General features: G+C 38.9%; 1 protein-coding gene across 1 annotated transcript in view; it reads right to left on the bottom strand.

Moving 5' to 3' along the window:
• The window catches only part of KATNIP (katanin interacting protein), a gene marked incomplete at its 5' end in the record, with an annotated part of 58661 nt that overhangs the window by 12970 nt on the left and 26031 nt on the right, over nt 1–19660 (bottom strand). The window contains 6 exons of the mRNA XM_082490837.1: nt 2977–3142; nt 5616–5793; nt 8462–8525; nt 12364–12572; nt 13147–13884; nt 18491–19388. Of these exons, the coding sequence (XP_082346963.1) occupies nt 2977–3142; nt 5616–5793; nt 8462–8525; nt 12364–12572; nt 13147–13884; nt 18491–19388 (2253 nt within the window). The remainder of the gene's footprint in view (nt 1–2976; nt 3143–5615; nt 5794–8461; nt 8526–12363; nt 12573–13146; nt 13885–18490; nt 19389–19660) is intronic.

Below are 19660 nucleotides of genomic sequence, written 5' to 3'. Positions count from 1 at the left end.
ATTTACCTAACAAAAGACAATTTAGTCTAAAGGTAATGTGAGTCAGTTTTCTAATTTTTGGATTTTATACTTACTGATGTATATACGATAATTTGAGGTTAACTTAGTTTTGTATGCAAATATTTAATTTTCATTATTAGGATTTCTATTTAAAATATATATGCAATATTTATAGTTAAAATTCCCATTTCAGGTGTCTATCTGAGGAGAACTTAAAAACATTCAGAGTTTTCTGCAAAGCCTGTATTATCAGTATTATCAGTGACATGATATCAAAAATAGTTCTCATATTTGTAAACGATTTTTTATTCAATCAGAATTTCAGTAAGTTACACATGCAATATCCCAAAAGCAAATAATTTTCAGGAAGATTTTTTTTTTTTAACACAGATATTTCTTGATTTGAAAATCTCGGGTATTGTACTAGACTAGAGGAGGTGCTCAGTTCATTTCCAAACAGCATGAAAATTAATTAGGCGGGAATATTTGTATAAGTACCAAGTATGGAGAAAGAACTATTTCTGGTTTCATCTTTCATACGCTTGGGAGCAAAGAAAGGAAATGTCCTTTTCATATCAGCAACTCTTCTGCATGCTGCTTTCCAGCTGAACCAGTCTGCCAGGCTCAGGAGAGGAAGTGAAAAACCCACTAGAATACACTTTAGTTTAGGAAACACGTATTGAATGGGAAGTCTAGAGACTTAGAGATGAAATCTTACCTATTATACCACAGCTGCTTATATTTATGTGCCCTTTACAGCCCTCATTTCTAAGTAATTTTCATCATCTGAGAAGGCACTCAACCGTCACCCATAGCATTTTACAAATCGCATAACAAAGCTTTCACAAGGTAATTTTTCATAGAGCTGGAAATAGCACACAAGCCTTCACTTTGACAGTTCATTGCCATTACCCTCTCATACTAAAGCTGTGAATAGAATCCACCGGTCTACGGCTGCCTAGCAAATCATTATATCTCATACCCGGGGACTGTTTCTTAGAAGGAACAGCAATACTTCACCAGACAGATGTCATGACGCCCTGGGTTTACAGTCTAAAGCCTCTTTACTGCGACCCAGCACATACCTTGCATCTTCAGTTTTCCAAATAATTTATTTCATCCTTTTACAGGACTGCAGGCACGAACTCCTCATTTAAATTGTACCCACTAACTGTTATGGGACTTACAGGTGCGCCACCTGCACGCATACTTTATCAGACTCACCTCTTTTTTCTACCTAGCAAAATAAACTGTGAAAATACGCCTTCCTTTCTTTCTTGGTTTGGCCTTCAAAGACCAAAATCCATGTTAGATTTTAGGGATTTGGCTATTTCTTTCCCTCCTTTAATAACTGAGACACACATACAAGGAGTTGATTTGGTATGAATATTCATGTTCAAACTTTTCTCCCCTGCTCTGCCTCGGAGAAGCTTGGGCTTACAATGGTAGTGAAAAGCATTCCACATCACCACGTCATATTGTATTTTGTACACAGAATCACAGAAAGATTTAGGTTGTCTCCAATAACAGCTCCTTCTGAGAGCAGAGAAGCTTGCAAAGCAAAATCAGGTTGCTCTGGACCTTGTCAAATTTAGTTTTGAAAGTCTCCCATCACTGCATACCGTCCCAGAGCTGTACCGCTCTCATAGGGAAGAGTCCTTTCCTTATGCTGAAGCATATCAATCAAGTAACAGATTTTACTAAAACCCCCTAGTTGTTATACAGGGGTTGTGTTTAGGTGGTAAGCTCAACATGCTCCTGAACCCTCTCATGTGTCAAATATGTTGGATTAATGCAATATATTACAAAACCGGGTGCCATATATTAAAATCTCTAGACCAACTGTTGCTTAAATGAAAGATCTTACGCTCTGCCACCCTGGGAGTCTTAGGCCAGTCTTTGGCAATCAACAACTGATACTAAAAGACGCCAGGGCTCTGTTGTGGAGAAGGAACACCTCCTATTTATGCAGCGTGCATGTTAAAGCAATTCCTGGAAGGTAAATTTACACAAAGAAGCAGTTCTGCAAGTTTCACCACTGTCTTGCCCAGTCCTATGAAGGATCCATGCCTCCAACTCCAATTCCAGATATTTTTTTTCCAGAACTTTGCTGATCCTTTTTGTCCCATCTCTCTCTAGTTTAATACATACCAACATTTTTCTTGTTATCTGTTGACTGAGTTTGCACATCAAGAATGCAACAGTTATATGTGAAAGGGAAGATCTGGAAACAAATGGATTCATAAATTTTCTGTGCAGTGAACAGCTACCACGTCTTCGTTATCACTATAAGTGCATGTACAGCTTCTGAGAAAAAAACAGGGAAACGAGGGACAGCCAAACTCAGAGTGCCAGCAAGACCTAACATGGTCTCCAACAGGTGTCAATTGCCAGTCAATTCCAAGAATTCAATACGAAAAAAAAGAAATAAAACAATCTGGAAAAAGAAGAGATGAGGTATGTTATACAATTTTAGCTAAACTACTGTAGCTAAACTGCTTGAAGATGTCAACTTTCCCTAATAAACGTTACAGTTCTAGAGACTCTTCTTGTTTCTTGGAAAAGGTAGTATTGATTGACTGGCCTTCCGTAACTTACCTAAACAGAATTTCAGTTGGAGAAGAGTCCTTGTTCTATCATTCCCTGTGTTCCAGGAAACAAAGGATCATTTGGTAGGCCTACATACTGAGAGGATACCACTTCAGAATCATATATCTTGAAAATAATATGTGCTATTGTATGTGTCTCTTAGAAAAATCAGCTGTGAAGATTTCTTTAAACTATCTCTGGCTTTTTTTCAATATTTGCTGTTTGTGGAGACAGAAATGCATTATACCTGCCACAAAATTCAGACTCAGACAATCTAGAAAGATTTATGGTGTTCCATTTAGGCAGCTATATTCATTCATCACAGTACCAATTTTCCAATGCACTGCTGTATATTTTTGCTGGCAGTGCTCCTTTTCTTTTACTTACCCCTCTATAGGTATCCTCTGGAGATTTATTATAGTTCCAGAAGCGAAGCCCTGCAATACTTTCAATTTTATCAAAATGGATTGTGAGCAGATGATCTTCTCCAAAAGAGAAGGGAATGAGCCACATATGGTCATCCTCTACTGTGATATTAGTCCCATCTATTAACCTAGAAAGAGAAAAATCCATTAGCTGCAAAAAAGGGAAAGCTTGCTTTTCTCAGGAAAATCAGGTACTTTACTAGGTGTTAATTTTTTTTCTATACGCCACTTCCAGCTTCCAGGGCTTATTGTGCCCATGCGTATGCAATTAAAAAGCACAGTAAGCCTCAAAAATAATATGCAATTGTTCAATTAAAGACAGCAGGGGGAGGAAAAAAACCAAACAGTATTTCCTTTAGTTGGGCACCTTTGAGGAAAGCCAGAAAAATCCTTAGGTTTTCCCTGTGTGAACAGGGGCCGGCATAGGAAAGCTGAACTACCTTTGTACCAAAATGGCCAAAGGCAAAACTCTAAGGCCCAGACACAATATAACTTATTAATATAGTTCCATGCCTAAACTAGTGTATCTGGCACTCTGCAGCGTGTTACTATGCCAACGCAACTATACCGAATTCGACAAGGAGCTGGATGGCAGCTGGGTAACCCAGAGAAGAAGCAGAGTTTGTTCACATCCTTCTTCATGCAGTCAGGCACATTCCTACTTTTTTATAAAGCTTTCTACCGGCACGACAAAGTCTTTTCATCAGAGCACAGACTTCAGGCTGAAAAGATAAAGCTAATTCCATTATTTCCTCATCCTGACTTTATATTCTTCTACCACAAACTACAGCACACAAAATGGAGTAAAGGAGAATATGAACTAATTGTCCACTGTAATTACTTTGGTACACTGCCCTCTGTACTTACTATTTATTTAAAAGTTTAATGGAAGAATGAGTGCCAGACTTGGCAGTTCCTTAAAGAAAAAGATTTGAATAATGACTCTTTCACAGAGGAACCGATTAGGGAGCCCATGACAGAAGATATAATCCTTGACTTGGTCCTGAATTATACACGGGACCTATTCCAAATGCTACATTTGAAGAGCATTGTAGTGTACTCAAATTCAACATGTTTGCAGAAATATCAAAAGCCAAAAAAGCCCCTATTTCTTGTGTCCAAGAAGGTCCTTAAGCAACAATTATGAAGTACATCAAAAAAAGAAAGGAGCAACGAAATAAAATCATTACACACAGCAGAAAGAATATTTAGGGATATCATACTGGAAGCACAGAGCAAATGTATTGTACATACAAAGAAAGAAGCTAGAAAGAGGAAGAACTTGAAAAATCAGAGCCAGCCTGGCTCAGTGGCAGGATAAAAAAAGTTATTACAAGCCATCTTTCAACAATATTCATGATCAAAAAACCCTAAATTGATAGGATCATAAACTCTGAAAGGCTAAATGCGTATGCACAGGCCAAAAAGAGTATGAAGGCTAGTAAGGAAAAGGTGCCATAAATAAAATTCCTCAAATACATCAGGAGCAGAAAGCCTGCCAGAAATTCTGTAGGACCAACAGATGACTAGGCTGTAAAAGGAGCATTCAGAGAAGATAAGACACCAACAGAAAGGCTAAATGAATTCTTTGCATCTGGGTCCATCGTGGTTGATTATGGAGAGACTCCACAACCAGAATCTCTTCATCACAGGGGAACTCATGGGAAGATTTCTTAGATCTTGATGCCTACAGAAGAGATTTTCATGCAAATAGGCAGAAGAACTGAGGAATTATACATAAGCAAGCTTGACAAGTGTATTAGTCAGATTAGCAGAAATTTCAAAGAACAGAGCGTATATGCAGATAAACACAAGATTCTAAAGGAAGGCTCAACAAAGACTTTGAAAAGAGAAGTCCTAATTCATAAACCTATTCACAGACCATAAACATGCCAGAGAACAGGATTACAATTCAAAATACCCTTTAAAATGGAGCTATGACTCAGAAACAACACGATGCAGCTTCAATAACAACCAAATGCCAAGTCCTCTCCAGCCCTACAGGCTATGGTTTCTACACTGCTACCATTTAGGACATACGAGTTAATTTGAGGAAGCATACCTGTCAATGAGCAAAACTTCATCAGAATGACAAAAAAAAAGCTGCAGAATTACCAAAAAGAATGCCACCTATTTGTGCAATTCCCTAATACAACCTCCCCCTCTGCTAACTTGAAAATTTTCGTTGAAATTATCCAGAAATCCTGCATGAATATCACTGCATATGCATAGACAGATGCTACAGAACGCCCACATTTCTGCCTGGAAAGTCCTTAGCATGTTATCATCTCCTAACTCAAACAGCATCTTTTGGAAACATCTCATTCGGAAACACCTCATTCATGTTTCTACAACAAGCTGTTCCTGGGTAGCTTGTGAAATCCAAGAATAAGCAGTGATGGTATGAAAATCATGTTTGCATTAACATGTGTGAACATAATAAAGGTTTATATAATTCTGTCATTTTATAAAGTCTGATGTAAAATGCATCTAAAATTGATGAAGTCCAAAACTGTTGCTGGAAACAACAGGCACAAAGTTAAAAAAAAAAAAAAAAAAGAACAGAAAATGCTTGGACAATCCAATTCTTTTGCTACTTACTTTTCTAATGTTCTGGAATCTCCTGTATGCTCTGGAAGATCATTTAAGTCTTGGGGTGAAGCCGAAATCTGTTCTGTACTTAGTTTTAATGCGTGACCATCCTTTCCTATCACTTCAAGTCCCGTCAGTCCGAGGTAATGAGAGTCTCCCCACGTCACGGTAAAATTCAGTTGCAGGCCTGTATAAAAGAATACACATATATCCATATACATACTAGTTTGAAGTAAGGAGCCAATATACGCATGCATGCAAGCCCCAGCGATTAGCAGGGTGTGTATTTTGTTTAGATTAAATAACTTTATATGCTGTATTCGGATACTTCCTGGTCTGCATGCCTACCTCCACGGAACAGCAGGGTATCTTCTGTAAATCTCTGTTAGACCCCTTCAGTGGGCTACCACTGTCCTGTTCACTTGCAACTACACAACCCCTGACCAAGCACGTTATCAAGTGTCTCATTACATAGACTGTAGACTGACAATAATTCAACGATACATTTAAGCAGTTACATGACAGATTTTGTGATTATGCAGAGACAGAGAAGACCTATTAGTCTGGAGTCTATCTATCATCTCTTGCCAGCTAAACAACTATACAGACGCGTATAAATCCAGTCTCTCATAAATCCATAAATTGTTAGAGAACACCAACTTATAGTTAAACCAAAACCCGAATTTGGTTTACTAATGTGTTTAAGTTACTATCTTCACGTCAGAACTGGACACACGGAAGTATTTTAATGGGACAGCATTAGTGAAAAGCAGCAATGTTGATTAGTCTGCATCTCCAGAAAATAGATAGGAAAGAAAAACTGGGCAGACAACAGATTGTACGTGTATCTTCAGATCCACCTGTTTCATGCCTTACTGAAAAAATATAAACAGCATATACAGATATAACGGGTAATATTCCGATCTGATCAGGTTCCGTAAAAATCCATCACTGTAAATTAAAAATATCTTTCATTTCACACATCACAGAAGCCCAGAAATGATCAGGTTGAATAATGTCTAAAGAAGCACCAGTAGTCATGATGCCCTGCAAAACAAACAAGCATTAAAGCTATTAAGCCATCCAGTCCAATTACCTATAAATAGCTGTAGCAATTTACACGAGACTAAGTCTTGATATACGCATAAATTCACTTGGGTGTAGCATGTGCAAGGACACTAAAATAGTTTTATTAGCTGACAAGTTCGGAGATATGGCTACATTGATATTAGATGCTGTTCCCAAGGCCATTGCTAAGACTAAACTTGCTTAGTGTACAAACACGCTAGAGTTCTCAGGCAAAACCAGAGTATATTTTCAAACGAAAGGGAAAAGACAGGGTAAAGCAGCTATCCACACAACGTTTAATATTCACATCAGCATGCCAATGCTTTCATAGAGCCTCAGAGTGGTGCAGGGTGGAAGGGACCTCTGGAGGTCTCTAGTCCAACTCCAAGCTCAGAGCATGTCCATTAGATTAGGTCTATCAGGAGCTTATCCAGTGGAATTTTGAATGTCTCCAAGGCTGGCAGATTTTAAAACTTCTCTCAACCTCTATTCCAGTGTTTGACTGCCCTCAGGGTGAAAAAGATTTCCTAATATCCAGTTGGAAATTCTTGTCGTTTCTGCTGCCTCTCAATCCAACCCTATGTGCATCCCTGAGAACGGCCTGGATCTGTCCTCTCTATGCCCTCCCGACAGCTACAGAGAGCAGAAGATCTTCCCTTCTTCTCTTCTCCAGGATGAACATACCAACCCAGATCTCTCATGCTTTTCTCACGTCAGCTACTCCAGCCGCCTGACTATTTTGGTCACCCTCCTCACTGGCCTCACATCAGGATGTCAATTTTCTTCTTGTCCCAGGGAGCTCCTTACTTAACACCGTACTCTAAATACAGTCTCACAAGTGTCAAATACAGGGAAAATATACCCTTCCTTGCCATGGAACATGGCCTCCCTTAAATGCAATTAGCTTTCTTCAGCTCTTTCCCTGCAAGAACTCATGGGAATCAGGACCTTTTTGTCTGGCAGAGAGAAGTTAGCCCATCAGCTGGTTAACAGTATCTTGTCAGCGTGATAGACTGCATCTGCTGAGCTCTGAACAACACCCTCACTATATTTTTCACCCACTTTGCGAAATGGGAGGAGGGAAAGGCATCTAAGTTCACAGATATGAATTGACAGTAGACATGCTCGTAGATAAAGTTCATAGCTCTAGATATAGTTCATAGGTCACAGATCATAGGTATAGTTCACAGATATGTGGCTGAATAAGCCACAGTGTCGTGTGTATTTTCAGAAAGCACATCACAGGTTGCTAAAGACTTTATGCCAGGCGCAAGAATCTGACTTCTCTTGTGCTGGTCAAAGGAACAGGAGCTGATACTAAAACTTCTGGGCCATTCAGAAGCTCTCTGGAAAATAATTTAAAGGCCCACAGAGAGTTGGTTTCGTACACGATAAAGAAATCAGGGACTTTAAGTATGGATGTAACATTCTGCTCTGGCTTTACTCAGGGTTTCAATTGTCAATCTGATCTGAGAAACTTAGTCAGTCTACATAAGTACCTAGGATTGGGAGAGAATTACGGGGTAATGGACACAGCTATTACAAATCCCATTCAGGGACTAGGAAAATGGCTAGTGTAATTTTTCTGAGATTAAAAGCCAACTGTTAGGATACAATGTTCTAAATGCCATAGTAAACAAAGCTTCTGCCTTAAAAATTCAATTACTCCTCTTTATTCTAGACCTGACATCTGTCACAAAGTTCTGTACAGCTCTGACAAATCAGATCCTCCTTGATAACATGTTAGGGGGAGGGTGTTTAGGCAAGAAGTAAATGAAAGAACTTACATTTTCCAGTAAATATTCCTAATTCCTTGGGTACACATTCAGAGAGAGGGTCTGGCTCTTGAACCTAAAAAGTAAAACAACAGTTGCAATGAACATGCTTTTCATATATACATTACAGACATATTGTTTATAAAGTGGGGGGTTTTTGGTGGGTTTTTTTTTGGTCTATTTCCTTTTTTTTGTTTGGTTCTTTTTCATGTCCAGCCTTTTGTATATTAACCTCCCCTTTGCCTCACCACCCGGGTTGTCCTGCAAATAATGGAAAACATGCTCCAAAATGTAGAAGATCATATGGGTCACTAGAAATTCAAGACTATTAGGTTGGGTTTTTTTGTTAGTTCATATACAAGTGTTATATGGGAGACTCCCTAATGTGGGCTACCTATTCTCAAAGAGACCGAAATTCTCAAGTCACTTTTTACCTGCAGACTACCATTAGCTTATGATAATACGCTGTATTTGCAACGTAGTGCAAATGTGTTGCAGACACAAGAAGTGTGGGAGGAAGTTAAGACCTCAGAAAGTGCCGCCACAATTTCTTCTCAAGAATCAAGGGGCAGAACAAACAAACTGACTTGTCCAAAAGCTTGCATTTGTTCTTTGACAATACTAATTAATAATAGGCTGTGCTATTCAACATGGCAAACCAGAAAGTGAATAAGCAGATGATAAAATTTGCTGATAGGGCAAAGGGTTGAAGATAGATTTCATTTCATTGAGTGAGCATGATAAAATGGCTAATTATGTTTACTTTAGGTAAATGTAAAAATGCTACATGAGGAAAAAAATCCTAACTTTATAGATACAGTATTTGGCTCCAAACAAAATAATAGCAGATTAGAATGAAATCGTGGCATTATTATAAGTAGTTCTACAAAAACATCAGCTCAATCCTCATTAGTAGTCAAAAAGCCAAATAGGAAATTAGAAGTCCAGACTCATCTCTATAGTTTCATTCATCATTAGAAGCAGACTTCCTGTCATCCAGAATACATCGAGTAGACCCATATTGCACCTAAAAAAATATAAAAGGCTGTTCAACTCTTCTCTCCTACTGTTATATTAGATCTCTGCAGCATAACCCCTCGACACCCTGGATCTTATATGTGTAGGTTCCCAGACTGCAATATACTTCACATAGTAGCAAATGTCCTTGTGATAATTAAGGACGTGAAACTGAACACAAACTGTGCACTGAAACAAACACAGATAACCTACAGAAGGTGGAAGAAACCCTCCAATTGGGGGTACCTTTCTCACAAAACAATGACTCTGTCTTTGTTGTCTGACGCGTTTTCCTCAGAACAAATTTAAAAGACTGGCCTGGGAATTAAAATTTGCAACTCTACTGAATATCAAAACCCATGGATGCAATAAAGCTACTGGTTTTATAGAATGCAGAATAATACCCTCCCTTGCAGGCTGTAAACCACCTGTGCTGAGCCACCTTATCACCTCTTTTCTCCCTCTCCCTCCTTCGTTCCACTGGTGCCCACTATCTTTTCTTTCAGGTATGGTCTAATTTTCTACTATTTCAACTGCTTCTACTTGTGAACATTGTCCTACCTGTGTTCGTAGATCCTACCTGTGTTCTTAGATCCTTATGGCTAGAATGAAATACCACCATAGTACAGGAGTTATTGAAAAAGCAATAAAAAGTAGAAAGTATTACCACGCTCCTATGCCTGACCATACTGTATAACACCTTCCACATGACCACCTTCCACGTGAGCAATAATTAAAGTAGGATTAACTGTTCTGGAAAAGAGAGATTTAGAAGAGATTGTAACAGAGGGGCATAAATCTCTTGAGTGGCTTGAAGAAGGGAATGGGGAACAACTGTTTAGTTTTTTCCAACACAAAAACTAGGGGACATTAAATGAACCTAGAGACAAAAAGAAAGAGGTTCTTTGTGCTATGCAAGTTAAGGCGGGAAACTTGCCACTGAGCATTGTACGTTGCAAAAGCACACATGGGTTCAAACAGCTAGCGGATGAATTAACAGCACAAAAATCCATAGCAGGGTAATAAACACAAAGGGTAAGTCAAAAAGTCCTCGCGAGACAAATTTCTAAGGGCCAGATGAGTGTTTCAGATGAAACACCATTGCATCTTTGCTCTGTTCTTACATTCTCCCTAGGCATCCGCTATTGGCCACGGTCAGAGCTGGGTCAAGTGCACTAGTTACAGGTCAGACCTGCTATAAAAGTTGACATCTTAAGGATTACTGAATTCATGGGAAAGACAGACAACCATGGATAACATTGACAAGAAAGCGAGACACTTCTGTAAGAGCTTTTGAAAAGTTCTGTAGTCAATGCAGTAAAACACCATTTCATCCACTGAACGTGCTACAGGAAAAAAAGGGTGAAATGAGCTACAGGTAGAGACTGTTTAAACTCAATACTAGTCTGAATGACAAGGTTATGCTGGGAAAGAGAAGTCATCTCATAGATCTGTATCGTTCTGATAGTGTAAGCACACATCTACAAAATCTTGATGGTACCAGCAAATACAGAATGACAGGGAGATCAATGGCTCGGTCACAATAGCTTTTTTATTCCATCGCTGATACAGCATGTTTCAGAGTTAGAAAAGGAGTATGAAGAGCATCGCAGCTGAACAGCAAAATAAAGGCAAAGGCTCTGGGTGAGGAGCAGACAGTCCAGGTCTAGGCTTCTGCAACGGAAGAGGTCCTGGTGAATGCTCACAATAAACAAGTGATCAAGAAAACAAAGGTGAACTTCAATTTGTGTTCATGAAATCCTGCACTGCATAAGGTGTCTGGACAGTTTAAGATACCACAAGCAAAGAGGGGACCAAAATTACTGTTGGCAGTGTTAACTAGCACTGGTTAGAGTCACTGACTCATGATCTTAACAGTGAGATCAAGTTCCAATCTCACGATATTTCATTTTGTCTTATAAGGCCCCAAGAGAAGAGGACAAGACAGGACAGGAAGGCTTGACAACAGCACAAGGTTCATTGGGAACCATATACCACTGGGAGCACTTTAGCTGAACCAACTGGAATTTGGATTGATTCAGCTTTGGATCTCCTCACAGACTTACAAGCAAGAGTGCGTCCCCTAGAAAAAGACCGTCTCATTGAAGCAACAGCAGGTGCTCATGAACATTCTAAGAACGTAGAAGATTTAATGGAAATCAGGTCAAAGACTGCCCCACACCATCTTGAGCAGAAAATCTTGTAGGATCTTTGCTTAGACACTGGACTGTTGTGCTAAAATGGTATGAGGCAAGACTCCAGAGCTTGAAAATGCAGCCTTCTTCCAAGTGGTAAAATACCTACTGTATGGAATAGTAAAGGGGCATTCTTATGCTGCAAAATGCACACAGACCTGTGGAGATGCTAGTCAAAAAAGGAAAGAGGAAAAAATAAGGGGAGGGTTGAGAGGGGGAGACTCTTTTCACCTAAGACACTTAATTTGTGGAGGAAGAAACAAGCAAGAATATACTCTGTGTGGGAAATATGGAAAAATCTTTGGTTTGGCATGACAGGGAGCACAGCTACTCATTACATGAATAACTGTATGGTGAAAATCACCCACAGTGGCCTAAACCTTCAGAAGTGCCTAAATCAAGAAGAATTCCCTCTAATCTCTGTCCAAGTACAGAAAAAAAAAATATATAAACAACCCAGTATAGTCTTACTTGTTGTCTTATTAATTAATCAGGGAAACCAAAATGTGGAGGACCTTTTGGGCTTAAAAAAAAAATGCATAAATTATTGAGCTGGTGAAAAAAAAAAATCTTCAAAATAGACAGACAGCTGTATTAGTTCTTCTACAGAGCTCTACTCCATCATGGAAATCAGTGTCTACTACTTCCATGTCATTTTTCTGAAACACGTTTCTAGAGAGTTCTGAACACAGAGGCCCCTACCTTTTGATCCTCTGTTCTTAACCTGGCTTGTGTAAAAGGTCTTTCATCTCCCTCCCTGTCAGCAGTTGTTGGCCTCTTTAGCTCTTCCTCATATCCCAAGGAGCTGGCATTTTCCATTTCTCCATCATATGTCTCATCATAGCAGCATATAGCTTCAAGAATATCATCATCCATAGTGAACAATATAGTATCCCCAAAGTGCTCTGGAGCTGAAGGCAACATACAGAAATAAATGGAGAAACCATAGAAAAGAATAGATAGAGTGATAAAAAATATTTTTGGTCATTCTTTACATTTATTTGCAGTAGTGTTTAAAGATAATATATGGTAAATTGATACTGACTACCGATATAATTAGTATGATCATTCTCAAACTTATACTGCACAGCAGAAAAACCTAGAGAACTCAGTCAAATTTCAAATACATATGAAAGAAAATGGGAAAAAAAGCTTCTCTATCACCTTGTCCAAAATACCATACCTGTGAAAACGAGTAAAATTCTGCAACTTTTAAATGTCTAGTGACTATTTCATGCTATTGAAATAGGGTCTTGTTGCTAAGACATTGTTAAGAACAGAGATTAGCTCTATCTGCTACTAAAATTCACAATATCATTGAAGAATGCATTAGTGGGTTTTGCATTACGTTATGAAACTAAAAGGACTATATACTACACAAAGCGCCAGCTTGCTTTGAAGCGGAATGTGACAACAAACAAGCTGAATGTATTTGTTTGTATTGTACTGTGGTTTCCACAAAGAAAATAAGAAATGATGGCATACCTCCAGACAAGGTTCCTGAAGCTTTCGCAATTTCTCCTTTAAAGATGCATTGTTCATCTAACACCATTATAATGTCTTTCACACCTCTGAAAGAGTGTATGCGAGATTTATTGTAATTCCAAATCCTAATCATAGCTACTTGACAGGAATTCACAAAGTCAATAAAGATAAAGTGAGGTTTTCCAGGGGTAAACGGTGCTAGCCAGAGATGCATATCATCCTGCGTCCGATTTACCCCATCAATTAGGTTGGTTATTACTCTGGGATCGTTGCCATAAGCTGGTAATATATTTATATCAGGTGGTTCAGCTGTTATTTTTGAAATCTGAACAGGCTCTCCTTTAGAACTGAAAACTTCAATTCCATTAAGACCAACATAATGTCTATCTCCCCATGTTGTTCGAATGTCAATCACTAAGTGCTGCCCATAAGGTAAAACAGGAATTTTAAAATCATTTCCATCATTTGCCTCCACAGCATTTTCTTCTTCTTCTTGCCTTTTTGGTAGTGTTTGTAGTCCCTCTTTTCTCATTTGCTGATATTCTCCAGGCCGGTTGATTTTCTGTTGATGGAGAAACTCATCGAAGATATCCCCTTGAAAATCCATGTTAGAGATTCGGCCACGATGGGAGAAATTAAACTTTACCAAGGAGTTCCACGACTCCTGCAGAGTGTCTTCTTGTTCATTGTGCCACTTTGATCCAGAGGTTGCTACGTCCTTGATAGAAAAGTCCTCATCTGAAAACAACATTACATCGGCATTTAATGCATAAACAGGATCGGAAGCAAACCACTACAACAAGGACTTTCCAGAATTATGCTGGTCGTATTAGTGAAATTCTGTTATACTAGCACTTTTATATTGCCTCTCTATTATGAGGGATACACGTCCTAATTTCCCTTCCCCATTTAGACATAACAAACCAAATCACTTTTAAATACTGAAGAGCAGAGCACACGCCAAGATACAAAAATGCAACTAAGTTTGAGACTGCAAATTCTTGACTCAACACTTGCAGAAATTGGGATTTTGCCCAGCGATACTTATTGTGTGGCTGTCACAATAGTTTAAACCATCCGCCTGCACTTCTGCAGAAGATCTTTCATACAGTTGGAAATGGCTGAACTGGTTCAGTTTCTAAAGCATTACAGAGAAAAGCTGGTGCTCCCTGTCAAAACCAGCCACGTGTATATAGAAAGAAGCGATTAGAAAAGAAGTAGGTTGAGCATACAAGGAGGATGAGTTGAGTATTGCATTCTATGCAGGTAACGTCCAAACATTTTTCTCACTTTTCAGCAAGTGTGAGATGTAGAAGGGGGATAATGACTAAGTATCTAACGGGAGCGCAGTGGGGGCCACAAATTAGAGGGGCACAGTGGGAGCAAAGCATGCTCTCCTTGTGACTGCGCTGAGGAGCTGCTTCATTTCCATCTCAAAACAATTAAGAGCAGATAATAACAAGTATTTTCAATAAAGTTGTCACTTATGTATTTTCTTCAAATAAACGAAGAGCCGCAAGTGGAGTACTAAACAATTACAGACCCGTGGGCTAGATTTTACTTCTCTACAATGTCCTTGAGTGGATACTAAACCAAATGGTTATGAAGAATAAATGCCAATTGCGGTAAAATGCAAAATAATGTTTTCCCAAAAGACTGCTCAAGACTAACTTTTAACTTTGTTTTTGGAAACACTGGGAAAGAGGCAATGTTCCTAATCTATCTATGGTCAATAATCACTTACACTGGGGACAAGTGAGATAAAAATAAGAATTTTAAAGCAGATGGGAAGCTACCTGAGAGAGGGTTGTCTTCCAGAATGAAAGGCTGGAGACCAATCTGGCCACTCCTCCCCACCAAGGGAAACAAAGGCACATTTGCCTTTATTATTTTATATTTAAAATTATTTATATTTATAATTATTATTATACTATTATTTACATTTATTATTATGATTATTTTATATTTCAGAGAACATCAGTCATTTGTAAGTCACTTTCTTGTTCAAACCATTGTCCATAAGGATACTCATGGGGTGGGTCATGCCAAACAACTTCCCAGAGCCTCACAATTCACTTGAAGAAGATACTGTACATATATTTACCACCTTAAAGTGTCAAAGCTTGAAAATTTCAGGATTTGCATGTACAGAAGAGTATTTGACATCCTTTGGCTTTCTTTGTTCTGGAGGGTTTTTCCTCTTTTTTTTAAGCTTTTTTTAATGTTAAGTACTTCAAGCAGTATAGAGATTACAACTCTGAAGCACTTCTACAGCAGTTGAATCGGAGTGATTTTCAATGGGAGGTTAACAGGTTTGTTAGCTACGTTACAGAGTGACGGCAGGAGAAGTGGAGCTCTGAAAGGAGAGCTGAGAATAGCCCAAAAGCAGAGGTCAATGGCTGAAAGCTTACAGGGTTCGGCATTTTTTTTAGAATTGAAAATTTACTATTTTTATTGGAGCCATGTGAACAATAAACTCTGCACGTAGATAAAGATCCCAGTTGCAGATGTTACAGATGCATTCCCAGCCTGAGAGCATGCCTGAGAGGATTGTACGATGGATGCTATCCCAGCGTCCAGAAATAATGACACCTCAAACGCGCATCTCCCCGGAGGGTTTCGGAGGGGTGTTTTGAATCACCAAGTCCCTTGTCCTGCTTCTGATGGCAAGACACACCATACAACTCCTCTCACAACTTTCGTAAACTACATTTTGGGGCAGCACTAGCTTGAAAAAAAACCACCTTTCTTCTCCCTGTGTTATGTTAATTGCTTTTTTACTCCCTGCAGTTATAAACAGCAATCATATTTCCATGCTGCAATCACACGTTTCATTTCCCAAATCATTCTAAGAGCTCTCTTCTGTATCTGTTCCACTTTGTAATCAGCTTTCCTGAAAATGGATGATCAGAACTGCAGTTTTCCAACTGACGCCTCACGAGTGCCTGTGTTAAGATATTAACATTTCCCTAACGAACAGAAATGCCTCCTCGGAGTGCATTGCTGTAATCACGCCTGCATCGCACTAGCATTTCATAGTTAATCTCTTATCAGCTACGCAACCCAGATCCTTCTTTTCCTCAGTCATTTGCAATTGATGATCACTCAGCTTACAACTTAATTTTTTGTTATTAGTCCCCAAATGACCCTGCAAGCAGTACTTCTGAGTGGCATTCCATTGCTATTACTCCAGTCCTCAAGTTCATCTCTTTATGCAGTTCTTCAATCTTCTTAACTCAAAATATCCCAAATTATATGTTATTTGCAAATTTTATCAGCATACTTTCATCATTGTCTTTGCGCATTAAACCCGTTATCGAAGAAAAATTGTATGTTTTTATAGCAACATTAACTTGAGCCAAGTATGCATGTACGTGCTACTTCTAATTACTGTTGTTCTCGTTATTCTTCATTTAGTGACCAAAGGCGTGCCATGACATTGTTTATGAGCTCGCGCAGCCTCCCCTTTGTCACATACTGCTATTGGGAAACTGCAGCTCCCCTAGCCCCGTACCAATTAAAATTCACCACTCTTAGGGAAACACTTAAAACTGTTTCCCTGTTGTTAATGCTCACTCAGCTCCACTTTGAAGATGGCTTTACCCTGCACTGTACAGTACAGAGGGAACAAATGTGGCTCGATGGCATGCAATTTTCCCAAGGACAAACACATATTGGGAGTTTTAGGCACCAGATGACAAAACCCGCTCTAAACAAAATTAGAGGACATTATAATTAGAATCATGATAACCCTCATCTTACAGTTTACATTAAAACTCCTAAATTGTTACCATTTTTGCAACTGAGGAGAAATTACTAAGGTGGGATTTATTTACAGTTTCCATAATGTTGACAAGTTTTTAATCTAACACAGATACTGTAAAATGTGTGAAACCGCAAACGGGCTGCAGTGAGTGGGTGGGTGGAGAGAAGATGGCAGTTATGCCAACTACTTCTGTACTTTTTTCTTCTTTGAGGTATAATTTCAGATATGCTTATAAAATTGCTGTTTTCTCCACAGAGGGGCAGAGAAAGAAAATTTCAGATGTTCTAAGTTTAGAAAGAACCATTTGCCTCACCTGTGTCTGATAAAAGTCAGGCAGTACCTGCTGTAGAATTTGAGCTGGCATTCCTGCATTTGGGCGTATTTCCTGTCCCTTATGACCATAAATTCAACGTAACCACCACACCCCAATAAAATATACAGCAAGCTACACTTTCATGTAAATTGTTCTGATGCTAAGTCACTCCCCAAATTTCAATTTGTATTTTTGTAACCTCTTCTTCCAATTGTCTGGGCCTTGTTGTCCTTGTTCTGCCAGATTCTCTTCATTTGAGACAAGTCATTGAATGCTGAAGAATTACAGAATGCCAAAGAAGGGGTAAGAAAGGTTCAAAAAAAGAGTCAGGGTGACATATGGCTTGAAACTGAAAAGAGGAGATCAAAAATATATCCTGAGCAATGGAAAGCCAAAAAAAGTTGGTTAAAAGCGAGAAAAAGTAGAACTTGTGGGTAAGAAATTCTATTCTTGCATTATGTACAGCTGTTAAGCACAAAAATATTACCCCACACCCAGATAATTTCTTAACCATAGATTGCCAGAGGTTCGGAGAGAGTAGGAACTTCAGAACTTGCCCAATTCTCATACTCTTCCCTGGGGACACAGTGCTGGCTGCCGCTAGAGGCAGAACACAACTGCACAAATCTGGATCCTCCACCTCCAACAGGATCCAGGTGAACTAAAAAAGGTTTGGAGAAGGATGACAAGAAACCTCTTCATAAATAAGCAGAGATGTCTGAGGGAGAGGTTTGAAAGAGGTATGTAATGTCATGAGCAGAGAAGGGAAAATAAAGGCAGTTTTCCATTCGCTCTGAATAAATCTATTCAGCATATATTCTCACTGAGAAAGACACAAACCTACTACACAAATAAACTCTGTAAATTTACTCACCACCTTGAGGGTCACACTCTTCTTTTTCTTTTTGCAGATTTTCATTGATATTAGCAAACATTTACTGTCTGAAGGACCCTTGATTTTTAGAATACATTTTACTGAAATTTAGTCTTCAATCTTCTCCAAATAAATTTAAAACCACTAACTCAGAATGTAAATTTTTCAGAAAAAGAGCATTTCACATCAGGTGTAGAACAAGGAGACAGACTCTGAGCATTGTCATAGTATGAATGAGAAAAACTGAATACTGCAAATACCAAAACTAAGATCCCCCTGTCTATACCTCCAGGAATCTCAAGACATCCCTTCCCACCCAAATGATTCTGTGCTCCTGCAAAACGGAGAACATGTCAGCTCTTGCACTAAGGTTGCTGTTGTGAGCTCTTACCTTTGAGAGTGGAATCATCTTCTCCAAGATTTGTAGTGTTTAATGCTGCCTTTTTTACACATCTGACACTTCTCCTTCCACTTGTAGGGTTCTGTAAGCTGCAGCAATTTTTGTTAGAAAGTTGCTCGGAAATGTCCAAGCCCACATCGCCATCCTTTCTGGTTAGCAGTTGTGATCTCTCATCTCCATGTGCATTTCTACTACTGGATCTTCCCAGTTCATTTCTCTGACATTTTACATCCTCATTAGACAGATCTGAAAAGTTTTTCATGATTCCATCTGACTGCGTTTGAAATCTCAAGCCTAAACGATGTTCTGTAGCAAGCCAGGGAGGCTTCCGCTTACTGGAAGTAACTTGATTATTCTCTGTTACTTGGGAAGATGACTGTAACCAAGAAGGAATCGCACTGGCAGAATCAGACAATTTTCTTCCTGTTAGTTTTTCCATTTGCTCACTCAAAGTCAGTTCATCATCACATTGAACATGCTCCGTAACTGCTTGTACTGTTGCATTCTCTTTGTCATCTTTTGTACAAATTTGAGATGGTAACTCTTTTAGATCACCCTCTAACTCAGACAAACTTTTCTTTGTAAAGCTGATTGAGTTCATCTTATGCTCAAGAAGATTTTCTCCTGGCAGAGATTTCCAGTTTAGTGAGGTACTGTTTGACTGTAAGCATTTAAAATGTAGGTCTGCTTTCCTCTCTGTGACTGCCGGTGCATTTACCTCTTTCCTGTCGTTTGAAGAATATGCAGAGGTATCTTGCCTGTGATCTGTAAGGCCAATTGTAGTGCTATGGTCAGCGAGGGGATCTCCGGAGGCTCTCTCTAATTCACCATCAAATACAAGGTTCTCATCAACATATAACTTCACCTTCTTTGCTCCAACATTAAGGTCCTACAAAAATAAAAGTACGAAGATTTCAGTTAAGCTGTTCAAGCATTAGATATCACTGTTCTGGAACTCTGACATTTGAACACTTAATCAATAAACAGATAAAAATGATTAAAACCCCGTATCAGTAACATGCTTTTTAATCAAAAGCTCGAACAACTGAAAAATACTGTGGAATAGTTAAGATTTTATTTAAAAGGACTAAAAACCCTGCTAGACACCACTATGAACCATTTTGGCTGACAAGGCTTAACTATTTAAAAAAGCCTGAGTGA

This window comes from Vanellus vanellus (genome assembly GCF_965231255.1).
Source record: "Vanellus vanellus genome assembly, chromosome: 14".
Taxonomy (NCBI): Eukaryota; Metazoa; Chordata; class Aves; order Charadriiformes; family Charadriidae; genus Vanellus; species Vanellus vanellus.
Note: the sequence above shows the minus strand (reverse complement) of the source record. Positions and strands in the feature narration are given on the sequence as shown.